This window comes from Eretmochelys imbricata, chromosome 9 (genome assembly GCF_965152235.1).
Source record: "Eretmochelys imbricata isolate rEreImb1 chromosome 9, rEreImb1.hap1, whole genome shotgun sequence".
Lineage (NCBI taxonomy): Eukaryota > Metazoa > Chordata > Testudines > Cheloniidae > Eretmochelys > Eretmochelys imbricata.
In genome coordinates this window covers 101,012,266-101,029,767 of record NC_135580.1, presented here as the reverse complement: position 1 = coordinate 101,029,767, position 17,502 = coordinate 101,012,266, and the positions used below count along the sequence as shown (strand labels likewise).

The 17,502-nt window shown below is 39.7% G+C and overlaps 1 protein-coding gene across 1 annotated transcript in view; it reads right to left on the bottom strand.

Moving 5' to 3' along the window:
- Positions 1-13,412, bottom strand: part of LRCH2 (leucine rich repeats and calponin homology domain containing 2) — a 50,693-nt gene extending 37,281 nt beyond the window's left edge. The window contains exons 1-5 of the mRNA XM_077825572.1: positions 13,400-13,412; positions 13,148-13,292; positions 10,999-11,125; positions 5,201-5,306; positions 4,977-5,113 (exon numbers count right to left, since the gene is read on the bottom strand). Of these exons, the coding sequence (XP_077681698.1) occupies positions 4,977-5,113; positions 5,201-5,306; positions 10,999-11,125; positions 13,148-13,292; positions 13,400-13,412 (528 nt within the window). The remainder of the gene's footprint in view (positions 1-4,976; positions 5,114-5,200; positions 5,307-10,998; positions 11,126-13,147; positions 13,293-13,399) is intronic.
- Positions 13,413-17,502: the final 4,090 nt, after the last annotated feature.

The following is a 17,502-nucleotide window of genomic DNA, read 5'->3' as shown; positions in this document are numbered from 1 at the left end:
GCAGGTCTATGTGATTGGGGACTCTTTACTGAGAAGAATAGATAGGCCTGTAACCAGAGCTGATCCAGAAAATAGGAGGGTGTGCTGTCTTCCGGGTGCTAAGATACGGGATGTAGACCTGAGGTTGAAAAGGATTCTAAAGGGAGCGGGAAAGAATCCCCTAATTATCCTTCATGTGGGAACAAATGATACGGCTAGATTCTCGCTGGAAAGTATTAAGGGAGACTATGCTAGGCTGGGGAGGACGCTTAAGGAAATTGAGGCTCAGGTGATCTTTAGTGGGATTCTGCCTGTTCCTAGAGAAGGGCAACAAAGGTGTGACAAGATTATGACTATCAATAGATGGCTTAGGCAGTGGTGCTATAAGGAGGGCTTTGGGATGTATGGCCATTGGGAGGCATTCATGGATAGAGGACAGTTCTCTCGGGATGGACTTCATCTGAGTAGGGAAGGAAATAGACTTCTAGGATGGAGGCTGGCACAACTGATTAAGAGAGCTTTAAACTAGGAATTTGGGGGAGATGGTTGGGAGATGTCCAGGTAATCTCCACGCCAGAATTAAGCATAGAGTGGAAAGAAAATGAAGTAAGAGTGGATACAGCTGTAGGTAGGAGGAAGGGCAGTGTAGATACAAGTCTAATAGGTTATACTGGTAGTAAAATAACCATGCCTAATAGGGTACAGAATGTGAGTGAGGCTAAACAGCAAAAATTAAGATGTTTGTACACTAATGCAAGGAGCCTAGGTAACAAAATGGAGGAACTAGAGTTACTGGTGCAGGAAGTGAAACCAGATATTATAGGTATAACAGAGACCTGGTGGAATAGTAGTCATGACTGGGCTACAGGTATTGAAGGGTATGTGCTGTTTAGGAAAGACCGAAATAAAGGTAAAGGTGGTGGAGTAGCACTGTATATCAATGATGAGATAGAATGTAAAGAAATAAGAAGCGATGAAATGGATATGACTGAGTCTGTCTGGGCAAAAATTAAATTGGGGAAGAAAACTATTAGAGCCTCCCCTGGGATAGTGCTTGGGGTGTGCTATAGACCGCCGGGATCTAATTTGGATATGGATAGAGCCCTTTTTAATGTTTTTAATAAAGTAAATACTAATGGAAACTGTGTGATCATGGGAGACTTTAACTTCCCAGATATAGACTGGAGGACGAGTGCTAGTAATAATAATAGGGCTCAGATTTTCCTAGATGCGATAGCTGATGGATTCCTTCAGCAAGTAGTTGCTGAACCGACTAGAGGGGATGCTATTTTAGATTTGGTCTTGGTGAGTAATGAGGACCTCATAGAGGAAATGGTTGTAGGGGATAATCTTGGCTCAAGTGATCATGAGCTAATTCAGTTCAAACTGAATGGAAGGATTAACAAAAATAAATCTGCAACTAAGGTTTTTGATTTCAAAAGGGCTGACTTTCAAAAATTAAGGAAATTAGTTAGGGAAGTGGATTGGACTGAAGAATTTATGGGTTTAAAGGTAGAGGAGGCCTGGGATTATTTTAAATTAAAGCTGCAGAAGCTATCGGAAGCCTGCATCCCAAGAAAGGGGAAAAAATTCATAGGCAGGAGTTGTAGACCAAGCTGGATGAGCAAGCATCTTAGAGAGGTAATTAAGAAAAAGCAGAAAGCATATAGGGAGTGGAAGAAGGGAGGGATCAGTAAGGCAAGCTACCTTATTGAGGTCAGAATATGTAGGGATAAAGTGAGACAGGCTAAAAGTCAAGTAGAGTTGGACCTTGCAAAGGGAATTAAAACCAATAGTAAAAGGTTCTATAGTCATATAAATAGGAAGAAAACAAAGAAAGAAGAAGTGGGACCGCTAAAAACTGAGGATGGAGTGGAGGTCAAGGATAATCTAGGCATGGCCCAATATCTAAACAAATACTTTGCCTCAGTCTTTAATAAGACTAAAGAGGATCTTAGGGATAATGGTAGCATGATAAATGGGAATGAGGATATGGAGGTAGACATCACCATATCTGAGGTAGAAGCGAAACTCAAACAGCTTAATGGGACTAAATCGGGGGGCCCAGATAATCTTCATCCAAGAATATTAAAAGAATTGGCACAAGAAATTGCAAGCCCATTAGCAAGAATTTTTAATGAATCTGTAAACTCAGGGGTTGTACCGTATGATTGGAGGATTGCTAACATAATTCCTATTTTTAAGAAAGGGAAAAAAAGTGATCCAAGTAATTATAGGCCTGTTAGTTTGACATCTGTAGTATGCAAGGTCTTGGAAAAAATTTTGAAGGAGAAGGTAGTTAAGGACATTGAAGTCAATGGTAAATGGGACAAAATACAACATGGTTTTACAAAAGGTAGATCGTGCCAAACCAACCTGATCTCCTTCTTTGAGAAAGTAACAGATTTTTTAGATAAAGGAAACGCAGTGGATCTAATTTACTTAGATTTTAGTAAAGCGTTTGATACGGTGCCACATGGGGAATTATTAGTTAAATTGGATAAGATGGGCATCAATAGGAATATTGAAAGGTGGATAGGGAATTGGTTAAAGGGGAGACTACAACGGGTCCTACTGAAAGGTGAACTGTCAAGTTGGAGGGAGGTTACCAGTGGAGTTCCTCAGGGATCGGTTTTGGGACCAATCTTATTTAATCTTTTTATTACTGACCTGGGCACAAAAAGTGGGAGTGTGCTACTAAAGTTTGCAGATGATACAAAGCTGGGAGGTATTGCTAATTTAGAGAAGGACAGGGATACCCTACAGGAGGATCTGGATGACCTTGTAAACTGGAGTAATAGGAATAGGATGAAATTTAATAGTGAGAAGTGTAAGGTCATGCATTTAGGGATTAATAACAAGAATTTTAGTTATAAGCTAGGAACGCATCAACTAGAAGTAACGGAGGAGGAAAAGGACCTTGGAGTATTGGTTGATCATAGGATGACTATGAGCTGCCAATGTGATATGGCTGTGAAAAAAGCTAATGTCGTCTTGGGATGCATCAGGAGAGGTATTTCCAGTAGGGATAAGGAGGTTTTAGTACCGTTATATAAGGCACTGGTGAGACCTCACCTGGAGTACTGTGTGCAGTTCTGGTCTCCCATGTTTAAGAAGGATGAATTCAAACTGGAACAGGTACAGAGAAGGGCTACTAGGATGATCCGAGGAATGGAAAACTTGTCTTATGAAAGGAGACTCAGGGAGCTTGGCTTGTTTAGCCTAACTAAAAGAAGGCTGAGGGGAGATATGATTGCTCTCTATAAATATATCAGAGGGATAAATACCAGAGAGGGAGAGGAATTATTTAAACTCAGTACCAATGTGGACACAAGAACAAATGGATATAAACTGGCCACTAGGAAATTTAGATTAGAAATTAGACGAAGGTTTCTAACCATCAGAGGAGTGAAGTTTTGGAATAGCCTTCCGAGGGAAGTAGTGGGGGCAAAAGATCTATCTTGCTTTAAGATTAAACTCGATAAGTTTATGGAGGAGATGGTATGATGGGATAACATGGTTTTGGTAATTAAATATTCATGGTAAATAGGCCCAATGGCCTGTGATGGATTTTAGATGGGGTAAGATCCAAGTTACCTGGGAAAGAATTTTCTGTAGTATCTGGCTGATGAATCTTGCCCATATGCTCAGGGTTTAGCTGATCGCCATATTTGGGGTCGGGAAGGAATTTTCCTCCAGGGCAGATTGGAAGAGGCCCTGGAGGTTTTTCGCCTTCCTCTGTAGCATGGGGCACGGGTCACTTGCTGGAGGATTCTCTGCTCCTTGAGGTCTTTAAACTACAATTTGAGGACTTCAATAGCACAGATATAGGTGTGAGGTTTTTTTTGTAGGAGTGGTGGGTGAAATTCTGTGGCCTGCGTTGTGCAGGAGGTCAGACTAGATGATCATAATGGTCCCTTCTGACCTAAATATCTATGAATCTATGAATCTATGAATCTCCGGGATCAGGGAGGAAAGGAGCGGGAGTTTGGACATTTCTGATACATGCTGTATGAAACTTATAATACATATTATCAAACTAAGCCAGTATAAAGGTTATAAACAAATAAGATTAAACTCCAACATTAATTTTCTTATGTCAAAGATGTTTCTAATAAGTACAACTCGTACAACTGTATTCAAGTAAATTTAATGATTACTTTCAAATTTCAATAAGGGGGAAAAAAGTACGATATAATACCCAGATAAAGGTTGTGTACGTATCAGTAATTTAAGGTTAAAAAAAAGTTACAGGAATGTAGTAATTATCTCCAAAACAAGCATCACAAGCCCTGGAATATCAGAATTAAACTTAAGAAATCCAAAAATGTTAAGGTATGGAAATGCAAAGGTATGGTTGTTTGGGTGCCTTTAATCTACCCTGTAATGATGTTATTCAATAACTAATACAGTTTCCATGCAATTATGACTACTACATATTGTTTGTAGTTTCAGATTAGATTAAACTGATTAAGACCATTTTTGGGGGTGGGCCTTGCTCATTATGTCTCTATAGGGCTGGGTTGAGGAAAAGATCAGCAACAGAAAGCAGATGGAAAGAACAAACAGAAATATGGATGCAGAGAAAGAAAGATAGCTGTGTGTGGGAGAAAGGAGACTAACCCTAATAGTCACACCTACAATTTTTCTCCTGGGTTAAATCTTTGGATGTTCACGACAATTTGTCAGACTACCACATAGTATAATCAACATCAGCCTGATTTTTGGGGGTTTATTCATAGGTTTGTAGGTTTTTTGTTTTTTAAAGGACAGAATGGACTACTACAATTATCTATTCTGGCCTCCACATTAACTAATGTAAAGGGTGGGATGAATGATTAAACCACAAAATAATGTTTTGAGCAAAGGATTACGGGTCAAGAAATGCCCTTATATTTCCTTGTGCCACTGGCAGTTGGTTGGTAATTAACCTAACACATCTCACCCTTTCTTAAAATGCTGGGAAAGTTGAGAAAATGCAAGTTTTTTATACTAACCTGTGCCGGTGGTATCTGCATTGGATTGTTATCCAAAATTATTACTTGTAAATGACGTAATTTCCTGTAACAAATTGGGATCTCTGTAATTTTATTACAAGAAAAATCCAGCTTTACCAAGGGAAGGTCTCCCAATTCTGTTAAGGGGGAAAGAAAACAAAATCAGACACCCTAATATTTTGTGTAATTTACCTATTTCAACACGAGGATGGTGAGCAGCTTACCATCTGGCAACACATGGAGATTATTTCTTCTAATGTTCAGTTCTCTAAGTGACTGCAGTTTTCCTATTTGCTGGGGAAGGACCTGAATCTCATTGCAGCTGATATCCTAAGTAAAAGATAATGAGTCAATGAGCTGAATACCTTGACTGAAATTAAACAAAGGAAAAAATTTCAGTGAAAGCTATTACAAAAACACGTTTTAAAGAACAATATCCTCATTCCTTCCCCCTCCCCCTTTCTTACCAAATTGAGAGCTGCTATAACTCAGCTCTAAGGAGAGCCTTTCCAATCTGCAGCAACATTTGGTAGTGTGGGAGCCCAATCAAGGAGTCTAATCCAATGGACAAGGAAAGACCACCTTGAGATTTGCACTGGACCCAATCAGGAGATCTGGATTTGATTCCCATCTCTGTCTTTTGTGTGATTGCAGACAGCTCACCTACATTCTGTACCTCTGCAAAATGGGGATAACAACCTTTCTTCTTCCCTATGTTCCACAATCACCTGAGACCACTGGATCTAAAATGATGAGCCTCTACTGTAGCGGTTCCAAAACTGTGGGTTGAAACACCAAATGGGGTCACACCATCAGCAGAGGGGATGACGGCAATCCCTAGTGAGTGGAAAATTCCATTTTGTGTCACACAGCGTAACCTTGCATATACAGTGTGTGCAAAGTCACAGTGCATGGAGGACACCATGTCACTCTACAAAATGGCATCCTCTGCACAGCGTGACCTCACACACACCATACATACAAGGTCACACTTTGCAGACGGTGTCATTTTGTAGAGCAAAATGGCATCCTCCATGTGGCATGACTTCTCACATACGGAGCATGCAAGGTCATGCATGCAGAGGACACCATTTTGCTCTATAAAATGGCATCCTCCATGCTGTCTGTGGTCGCAGCAGGAAATACTTCATTAAGAAAGGGTTGTGCGAGCAAAAAGTTTGGGAACCTGATGCTCTACTGCCTCAGAAAAAATATATCAGCCTAGTCTCACAAAGACTGCTGTAGACTCATTACACCTCGAAGTGGTTCAGCCACAGGGAATAAGCATGGTTTACACCTACTTCACATAGGTGTTGCAAGACTAAATTAATTAACATTTGTTTAGGCATTCATGTAAGCGTGGGAAGGTACCTCTCAACAAGGTGGACAACACCATAAGGTATGTGGTGAAGAAGTGGATGTACCTTCCCCAGCTGGCCAGTAATGAACTGGTGGTCATTTTGCATAGGCAGGATGGTGCCAACATCCCTTGAATAGGTGATCTATGCCACACTGCGGTGATCATTCACGCATTCCGTCTTTTGACATACCAGGACGCTATGGTGAGGAGCATTGCAGCAAGTGCTGTGTGTGATGTCAGCAGGAAGCGAATAGCGAGGACCCCTTCCAGCCAAGATGTCTCCATGTACTTGAGTGGCTCCCTGGAAGGCGAGTTTGGAACAGACTGGGGAGACTTTGCTTCACTTTAGACTTGTGCCCACAATGCTACACGACGGCTGCAGCAGCTTACTGGCTGCCTCTGGACATGGTATGAGGAACGTCAGGAGGCGGGAGTCCTGGTGCCCCAGGTCAAGAACATTGCGTACGCAGTCATTACTCTGACAGCAAGGACCATACTCAAGAGGACATTTAAGGATGCCATCCATTGGCAGTAAGTAGAAAACCTGAGACGGAAGTCACATCAGGGCAAGGCTTTTGAGGTGACATGCAAGTGGGATGCCAGGAATCACTTCCTCCCCAGGGACAGCTTCACCTGATTTGACAACTGGAAATTCAGCAACAGGGCTTGGCTCAATTGCATCCCACTGAACGGAGCCATTGGAACAATCGATGCAAAAAGTTTGGCTATTCTAACGAGACGTTACCCCACATCTTGTGCAGCTGCAAACCCAACTCTAAAACCTGCCAGCTATGCCACACCACTATCCAAGACCACCTAGTCAAGGCCATCCTGCCAACCATGGGAAAGGTTGCCATGAACTCTGTCCCTGAAACGGAGAATCAACTGTGACTGGACATAGTCATTACTAATGAGGAACAGAAGGTGGTCGTCATGGTGGATGTCATAGTTCCTTCTGAGAACAGAACCCTGGCCTTTTGCGGTGCCAGAGCTCAAAAGCTGGAGAAATACGCCCCCGTGGCTGATGCTTTGAGTGCCAGGGGTTACAAGGTTCAAGCACATTACTGATTGTGGGAGCCTGGGGCACCTGGGATCCTGGTAACAAGCGAGTGCTACTGGAATGTGGAATCGGTCAGTGCAGTGCCCGGCTAAAGCAGTGACTCACGGTGTCAGACACCATCAGGTGGTCAAGGGGCATTTATTTAGACTAGAATATATCACCGGACATTGGCAATACCAGGAGAAATGAGCTACAGTGCCAATGAGAAGCAAAGACAGGAAAGTAGCTGAAATTCTTCTCTGGTGGACTATATTTATTCATGGACAACCTACTTTAAAATTTCAACTATTGAGGGACAATCTACACTCATTACTATATTTATTTTCCACAAGCTACTCTTAGTATAACTTTCCATGAGTGATGTATTTGAGTATTTGGATACAGATATTTAACATGTACTGTTAAATTTATTAACCCTAATTTGAGATATTGCAGATTATGTATTATATCCATTTTATGACTTTTTAAATCAAACTTGCTACTTTTGGATAATTTAACATTATACTTGGATGAACAGTAACTTCTTTATTAACCAGTGTTTTAGATAATTTCAGCATATGCTTTAATAAAATATGGAGAAGACCTAAAAACTTATTTCCAACCTGGTTGAACACTGGTTCAACAAGAGAGACCTATAGCTCCAGTTTTCCAGGTGTGATTCATGTGTGCAATGATAACACTTAGATGTCACACCCAATGCTACAGATGAAAAACTGGAGGTTGATTTTAAAGGGTAGGTCCTTAGAAATAAATCTAGCTTTTTTCTCCGTGCAGCTCCCCTGCTCAGGCGGTGGGACAGGTGAATCCACTTCTGCATACATGTGCCCATTCTTTCTCTTCTGCCTGCTTACTTTAGGACAGAATTCCTTTCCAACATCTCTCTCCAGCGTCCATTTGGCTACTTGGGTTGCCTACCAGTTTTAAATGTTCATCGTGGATTGTTAAACTATTATTTAAGTGTACTGAAAACTGGTTAACAGTCTTCTATTTCAAGTCCATGGGGTAATTTAGGAAGGGTGATAAAAACATTCAAAAGTTACACTTCAGTTTTATTTGTGGCGACAAGCGCTTTTTAATTTTCTAGATAATTATAACAGAGTGGTGAAGTACACAAAATGAAAGGTTTTTGGTTTTTTTTAAAGGGACAAAAATAGAGCTAGGATGGTTTTTATAAATACTCCATCTCAATATTCGTGGCTGGCAACTGTTGCTTTGAGTCTTTAGAATAAAGACAGCATGCCTACTTGATGGACTAGAGAGCTCTAATGCAGATATCAAACAATAGTGGAAATGATTTAATTGGGGATCAGCACTGCTTTGAGCAGGGGGTTGGACTAGATGACCTCCTGAGGTCCCTTCTAACCCTGATATTCTATGATTCTATGGACATAAAGAGTATTTAAGCACCAGGATTAAAAATACCTTCATGTTGTGTACAGATGGCAGTGTGCTTGAAAACCACTATAATAAAAGCAGCAGAGCAAAAACCCACATACGGGAGCTATATTTAATATTCAAGATTGCATTATACACCTTGTGGTGGATTTTTTATTTCTGGCAATATTTTACATGCGCATATGCAGAGCACTGCAGGTCTAGATTTCTGTCAGGGAGTGATCCCATGGATATGTAATTTTAAAAAGCCAGAATTTTCAAGTTCTACATATATACAGTATAACAAAGAACATTTTAAACGTTGCAGAAGTGCCTAAAACAGTGTACACAATTATATTACCGAAGGCATTGAGTCTGAATTGCTACAGAAATGGGGGGCAGGCTGTTTGCAATGTGCAGTGAGATAACAGTGCACCTCAACACTGACAAGTCACCACACGTAGCCCAGGTCCTCATTGTTCTATCAAGTTATTATATAGCCATTTGTACACTCAGACTCCATTCTGGGTGAAACTGCAGACAGACTGCAAAAAACTAATCTTTACTTAATATAAGATTGCCTCCTCACATGCAATTAATTCTCACTTGGCTTTTGAAGATTAACTTTATGAAACCCCTGTAAAATCCCCAATAGTAAAAACATTTATCCCGTTTTCAACTGGTAAAGATGTCGGGGCTTTAAACAGTGAGTAAACACATTTTAAAAATATGAAAGAAACCTTGACAATGTACTTTCAAATACACTAACTAGTTAATCGAAATGTAGTATTCTCAATTCCCCCCCCCCCCAATAAAAATGTTTCTTTACTCCCACAGAAAGTATAGTACAAGAGAAAGAATAGGATAAATAATGGGCATTCATTTCACTAATATATTTCACAAAGGAAACTGAGTTAAATCTTTATTTTTGACTTTTCAAATTAAAAAGCTGGGACCTGGAATATGCTCATGTTTCATTACAAGTGTGAGTGTAATGTTCTAGACTTATCACAAAACTAAGCATATCTGTTACAGGTGAACTACAGCAACAAGTTAAAAGACCCAATTTCATTTTAAAGTAAGTGAGGCTACATTCCTTCATAATTTACTTGTTACTACATATTAAACTGAGAAACCATATTCAATAAATAGAGGTTTCTCAGATTTGTCTTTCATGTCAATGTATTAAGAGAAAGTTTGATTACTTATATATTTCAGTGTTTAGTTATTCTAAATTGTTAATAACTTTGTAACTGTACTTTGAATGCTGCAATATACAGTTGAACACTGACCATGCAATAACTAAGTTGGCATTCTGCATCAATGATTCACATCCCCCTGGACCTAGAACTGCATAGGAGAGACTCCCACAACCTGGAGGAATTAGGCTCCAGGAGGTTCCTTCCCCTGTTCCCGCCACATGGCCTTTGGGAAAAACTACAGTGGGGAATCAGTCAGACTCCAGCCAGTAGGAGCCAAAGTAGGGAGCTCTGGACATTTCTGGTAGGTCTACACTGAGTTTTGGAGCCCATAAAACCAAGTCTCGCAGCCCAGGTCAACAGATTACCCCTCTCCCCGAGGCTTCAGACCCCAAGCTCCAACCCAAGCCACAACTTCAAAGAGCTGTTTACACAGCTATTTTTAGAATGCTAGCATGAGCCGTGCTAGCTCAAGTCTGCCAAGAGAACCGCTCCCCTGGGCTTCCGAGCACTGTGTAAACATACAGTCAGAGAACTTCTCAGTTTTGACTTGTCTTTCTTTGCCCTGTGCCAATCAGAATTGTTAGCACCAATCCTCTCCATCCCATCCGCTCCTTACAGTCTCTTCACCTCAGTTTAACTCCACACTTTTCCCTCTTAAACTCTTCCCCCTGCCCCGTCCCCTTCACTTCCCCTTCCCTGTTAGCTTATCGTGTAAGTAATTCCCTCCCTCCACACCCACCAAAACAAATACAAGCAACACGACATTTGCTGCCCTCACATTTTTCACTCCGCTTTTGTCTCATATCCCCTTACTCAACCAGATGGGTGTCTTTAAGCTCTTTACAGCAGGGACTGTCTTCTACTCTGTACAGTGCTTAGCACAATGGGGCCCCACTCTTAGTCAGCCCTTTGCACAATCAGAATAAACTACTAATAGTAGTAATATCAAATTATACTTTTCTTACAGCATTAATAAGTTATCTATACCACAATACACATAACAGTGGTGTACACAATTATACTCACCAACTCCATCAGGTCTCTTAACTTTCCAATTTCTTCTGGAATAGATACCAGCTTATTATTACTGACAACCAAAACTTTAAGTGGTAGGTCAAACAGGTATTTTGGCAATGTTGCTAAAAGATTTCGACTAAAAAGGGAAAAAAAAAGTTTAAATTAAAATAGTCTCTTGAAGCTTAATAGGAATTCTGAGAAAACATTCTCTCTGTTCCAATAGGTATTAAAGTACACAGCAATACCTCTCATTCAAATTTTAGCTGTGTTCCCCAGTATGAATGACTTACATGAAAAAGTCTGCCTTAACTAAATAAATTCCATGTCCCCATTCAATTTAAATAAAATAGCGTTCAAGTGTAATAATTTAGTCTTCCCATAATATGATGTAAATCTAGGGAATAAGATGCAATTATAAAAACATTTCAACATCTTGCCATGTAGAAGTAATGTCAAGTGAAATGGACTCAAGATAGACAAGACAAAATAAGCAAACCCACTGAGTTGTAAATTGAATCTCTGGGCTTGTCTACACTTGAAATGCTACAGCTGAACAGCTGCGCTTTAGTGCGTAGACTCTACCTAGGCTGATGGCAGGGGTTCTCCTGTCAGTGTAGGCAACTCATCTCCTCGAGACGCAGTATCAAGATTGATGGAAGACTGCCTACAAGTGAACTTAGGTTGCCTTAAACTATGTCGCTCTGGGGGTGTGAATTTTTCTCAGCCCTGAGCAACATAGCTGGATTGATCTAATTTTCTAATGTAGACCAGACCTGTCTTAGGGCTCGTTTTCATTTCACCAGTACAGTCTAGTTACTCCACTCCAGCTAGCCTGGCTCAAGAGAATGACCGACCACACTATGAAACATTCAAGCTATATAGTGATTTTGACGAGCAACACAGAGCGGGAATTGAGGGAACAGTTTTGGATAACCACAGGGAGACAGGTCCTGCAGGAGTGTCTGAAAGCAGCTGAGTCCTTCCTCCTCTTCACCAAGCAAGGATACTCCCCCAGAGAAGTAGAGCACATCATGAAATGGGCCACCCAAATACCTTGAGAACCTGCTTCAATACAGAATAGAACTCCTACTTCAATGAGCATTTGTTCTAGTCTTGTTTGAGGAGATTTTTTTCTGCATCTTTTATCCCCAGAAGCAGAAGAGAATTGTGCTTTCTGGCCCTTTGCACAGGAAAAGAAAAACAAACAGTGTAGGTCTCTCAGATGTCACTAGTGCTCTTAAAAACCTCCACAAAGCAGACCATTCTTACCCTGCAAATTTGCCAGTGCATAACTTCCTAAATATTCCTTCCTGTTTCAAATTTGGTCTTGTATACTACACCTCCAAAAGCTTCTGACTAAACTTCACTTGAAGTTTGAGTAAAAAAAAAAAAAAAGACAGGACATGGGGGGGGAAAAGCATTCGAGCTTTCAAGACATGATTAACAATTATTTTTCCCGAGTCCTCTCTCTCTTTTTCTCTCAATCAAGTCACCTCAAACTTGACAAGAAAAAAATGACGGATGGTCACAAATCCCGTTGCAAAATGTATAGTGGAAGAGATTATTCCAGAATATTTTAGGTGATCAGGGACCAAAATTTGGGCATATTGTACAAAACAAGTCTCAACAGCGCATGGGAAAGTTACAGTTTTCCATAATGCCCCATTCAATATATATGTATACCCGTTACACTTTATAAGTCTTCCTGTAAAGCTGGTGTTTATTTCTTTTCCTTCGTCTCACAAGATCCCACTATTTGTTTGCAGTAATGCAGTCACCTCTCTCACTACTCATTTGAGTGCTAAGTCTGTAGAGCCTTCTGAACAGAATAATCCAGCTTCTATAGCCTATTTCCAACCTTCATCGACACTTATCTGTATAGCACCAGAAACAAAGGAAACTTCCATTAGCTTCCCACATAGTTAGCTTCTACAATTTACTGTATGGAATACGGTAATACAGTCAACTCCTTCCCATGAAGGAAGAAGCAGGAGCTACTTGACCTACAACCAAAAGACAAAAACTATAGAACAATGTTTAACAAGCTGAGGAAAAGCGGGGAACAAATGTAATGAAGGTCCTGAGGATGATGAATGCCATCTTTCCTGATGGTCTATATATAATCCCTAGACATCAACAGGAAAAAACAGTTACTCACCTAATATTAAGATATGTTAACATTTGCAGATTTTTGATGGCTTCAGGAATGGATTTGATGCAGTTGTGATAGAAATTTAAAGTCTCAAGTGGTGCAAACAGCCAGACATCTGAAGGAATTTCAGTAAATCTATTCTTTGAAAGATCTGAAACAAAAAAAAGAAAAGACTGTTTTCTAAAAATTTAAAATTTTCTAAAATTTAAAAATTTAAACCAAAATTGAAGAGATACACAAGATAACTGCTGTCCTTGCCATGTCCCTGCATGATTAGGTGTTTTATGTTTATAAGTATTTTGGTTTTACTAGATGCTGCTGAGAAAAATCATAATGAAGATTTTGATAATTAAAATAAATAACAGACGAAAGCCTTCTAAAAATAAAAAATAGTGAAAGATACCATTAACATTGCATTTGATTATAAACTTATGCTATAAAAAGTACAAGAATCTAAAGTTATGCCACACCCTACTCCTATAAAGAAGTTAGAAATATTCATCACAATTTTAAATTGTAAATTTTTTCCTCAGTTCTATACATCTGTTTATTCCTCTAAATTTTTCACTTGCTAGGTGCAACAAGACAACTCATTTAACATATTACAAGACAACTGAATAGATTGTTTCCCACTGGTACCAGTTACATTAGAACTTAACGTTCTAAAGTTGTTTCAGGATATCTGCAAGAATAAAGCTAGGTGTGCAGAACTTATCTATTCACCCAGTTAAACAACATTATTTTAGCAGATTTATCATGCCTTTCATCTCAAGAAAACACAACTGTCATGTCTTCCATTTAAGAAGTACTAATCAAACAGTTCAAAACAGAATAAAATCCAGACAAACACACACTAGGATTATTTTAGTGGGCAGAAGAGGGGTGTAGTTTCCACCACATTCAAGTCGCCACGGTGATGTGTTCCAAATGATGGCTTGCATTTTGAAACTAAATGGTTGGAACAAATTTGAATACTACAGACTATACGAAAAAAGCTCCCATACCATAAAAAAGTTACAACGACTTCATCAAGTCTACGTTCTCAAACCAAGTGACAGAATCAGTGCATGTCATCTTTGACAGGTGAGTTCACTGAGTAGTTTTAATACACATCCATTTAAAAGTGTGGTATGAACCCTGAATTCCAGAGGTGATCAGTAAGGCTGCGATTTAGCCACAGAGGGCAGGGCAGTCACAGAATCCGTGACTTCAGCCAGTGCCGGCTGGGAGCTGCACAGTCCCCTGTTGCCTGTGGAAGCATGGAACTGCGGGGTACGCCCGCTGCCCCCAGGCAGGAATGGGGGGGAGGACCCCTGCTACTCCTGGCCGCCCCAGGCAGCAAGGGGGGGACCCTCGCTGCCGGAGCTGCCAGCGGAGGGGGCCCCTGGAGCTTCCAGTCCATGCCAGATGCCCAGGCTCCCCATTTTGCTATGGATATTTTTAGTAAAGGTCAGGGACAGGTCACGGATTCTGTGAATTTTTCATTATCGCCCACGACCTGTCCGTGACTGTTACTAAAAATATCTGTGACAAAATCTTACCTGTATTGATCAGTTAACCACCAAAAGTTTTTAAAAAAAGGTGTTAAGATCCTTAGCACAATAGTATATATCACAAAGACAAGTGACTTCACTTGGATAGATCAGTAACGCCCTTTGAGTCCTTTCTCACCATCAACTCAGTGATTTAATATCGAGCAAAACCATTCAGCTAATTAAGTTATGACAGGACAGTGGGTGGGCGAATGTCCACACAGAAGCACAGAAACGTCAGACTGGAATGGACCTCAACAGGTCGCTTAGTCCAGTCCCTGGCACTGAGGCAAGTCTAGGTGTTATTCTAAGCTATTCCTGACAGGTATTTGTCTAACCTGTTCTTCATAACTTCCAACAACAGAGATTCCACATCCTCCCTAGGAAATTTGTTTCAGTGCTACACTTTCAATTACAAAGGTTTTCCTAAAGTCTAACCTAAATCTCCTTTGCTGCAATTTAAGACCATTACTTCTTGCCCTGTTCTCAGCGGATGAGAAGAACAATTTAACACTCTTCTTTATAACAATCTTTTATGTACATGAAAACTGTATCACATGCCTCCTCAGTCTTCTTTTTCCCAGACTAAACAAACTTAACTGCATGCATAAATGCATGATTTGTGTACAAAGCTGCAGTAATGTCAAATTAGAAGTACACAATGTAAGGACCTTGCTGCTCTCTATGAACATTTGGCTTTTTGTGCCAATTTTCAGTAAAGATCAAAGTAAAATCCTGGCCGCACTGACGTCAATGGCCAAGATCTCAGCCCAAGTTTTTAGAACAAAATAAGATCCCCTAACATTAGGGTTTAAATGAGGTGTGATAACCTTTATATAAAATTTTAAGTGTTAAAAAAGCACCTACCTATACAGTATCTTTTCATTCATGAATAATTTTTTTCTTCAAGAAAACGGGAAGACTGGGGAAGAGTCAGGCCTATCTATTTCTTTATACATTTGCGTAAGGCTTTTTCTTCAGGGAGCGGCTGAACACTGTTCTTTACCGAAACTGACAAAATGAGGTAACAGCTTCTTCCAAAATAATCCATAACAATGAACTTTACAATGAAAGTAAAGTTACGTACGGGATTAATTCATTTGTCAGTTATATTTAGACTTGGAAAAATTAGATTTTCAAATTGGTAAACATCATTTCACCAAACACAATGGACAAAAAAATATTTCCACTGATGATGAAGTAAGGCAAAAAAAAGAAAAATGCTGCTTGAGAACACAGTAGAGTTTTTAAATCTCAATGTCTACGATCATTGAATAATTATATGTAGTATTACAGCACTATCATTCTTTAGCGTTATTACCACATAGGCATTATTTTTCCTCTTGCTGTTGAATAGGTCCATGAAAGATTTTCCATTGGTTATGCACCCCTTTCATCGTGTGGATAAAACATAAAAAATGCTTAAGAACAAACACTGATATCAGTCAAAATTATAAAAAAAATTATTAAAATCTAGTTCTGCCAAGCCTACTTATATTGAATATAGATTAAGGGCACACAATCTAGATAGAATACAGAGATGCAAATGTTAACCAGTACCTTTCAATACTATCATTTGTGTGTTATGTACTGCAAACCAAGTTTTGAGAAAATTTGAGAATCTAAATTCAAATGTTTTGAAGTTACATAGTTTCCATAAAAATATGTACATTTGGGATTATATCTAAATTAATTTCTACATAGAGTTCTGAACTAAACTACAAAAAACCCTAATGTGCTAGCCTGACTGGTAATAGGTAAGCGTTCACTTTTTTCAGTCTTTGTGGTAATACTTGAGAAGGTTCTGAACCTACAACCAATCTACTAGAATTCTTTGAGGGGGTAAACAAGCATGTGGACCAAGGGGATCCAGTGGATATAGTGTACTTCGGTTTTCAGAAAGCCTTTGACAAGGTCTCTCACCAAAGGCTCTTACACAAAGTAAGCTGCCACGAGAGAAGAGGGAAGGTGGTCTCATGGATTGGTAACTGGCTGAAAGACAGGAAACAAAAAGGGATATAAATGGTCAGTTTTCAGAATGGAGAGAGGTAAACAGTGGTGTCCCCCAGGGGTCTGTTCTGGGACCAGTCCTTTCAACATGTTCATAAATGATTTGGAAAAAGGGGTAAACACTGAGGTGGCAAAATTTGCAGATGATACAAAATTACTAAAGATAGTTAAAACCCAGGCAGACTGCAAAGAGCTACAAAAGGATCTCTCAAAATTGGGTGACTGGACAACACAATGGCAGATAAAATTCAATGTTGATAAACGAAAAATAACGCACATTGGAAAACATAATCCCAACTATACATATAAAATGATGGGATCTAAATTAGCTGTTACCATTCAAGAAAGATCTCGGAGTCGTCGTGGATAGTTCTCTGAAAACATCCACTCAATGTGCAGCGACAGTCAAAAAAGCGAACAGAATGCTGGTAATAATTAAGAAAGGGATAGATAATAGGACAGAAAATATCATATTGCCTCTATATAAATCCATGGTACGCCCACATCTTGAATACTGCGTGTGGATGTGGTCGCCCCATCGCAAAAAAGATATACTGGAACTGGAAAAAGTTCAGAAAAGAGCAACAAAAATGATGAGGGGTATGGAACAGATTAATAAGATTGGGACTTTTCATCTTGGAAAAGAGACGGCTAACGGGAGATGTGATTGAGTCTATAAAATCATGACTTGTGTAGAGAAAGTAGATAAGGAAGTGTTTTTACTACTTCTCATAACACAAGAACTAGGGGTCATATAATGAAATTAATAGGCAGCAGGTTTAAAACAAATAAAAGGAAGTATTTCTTCACACAACACAT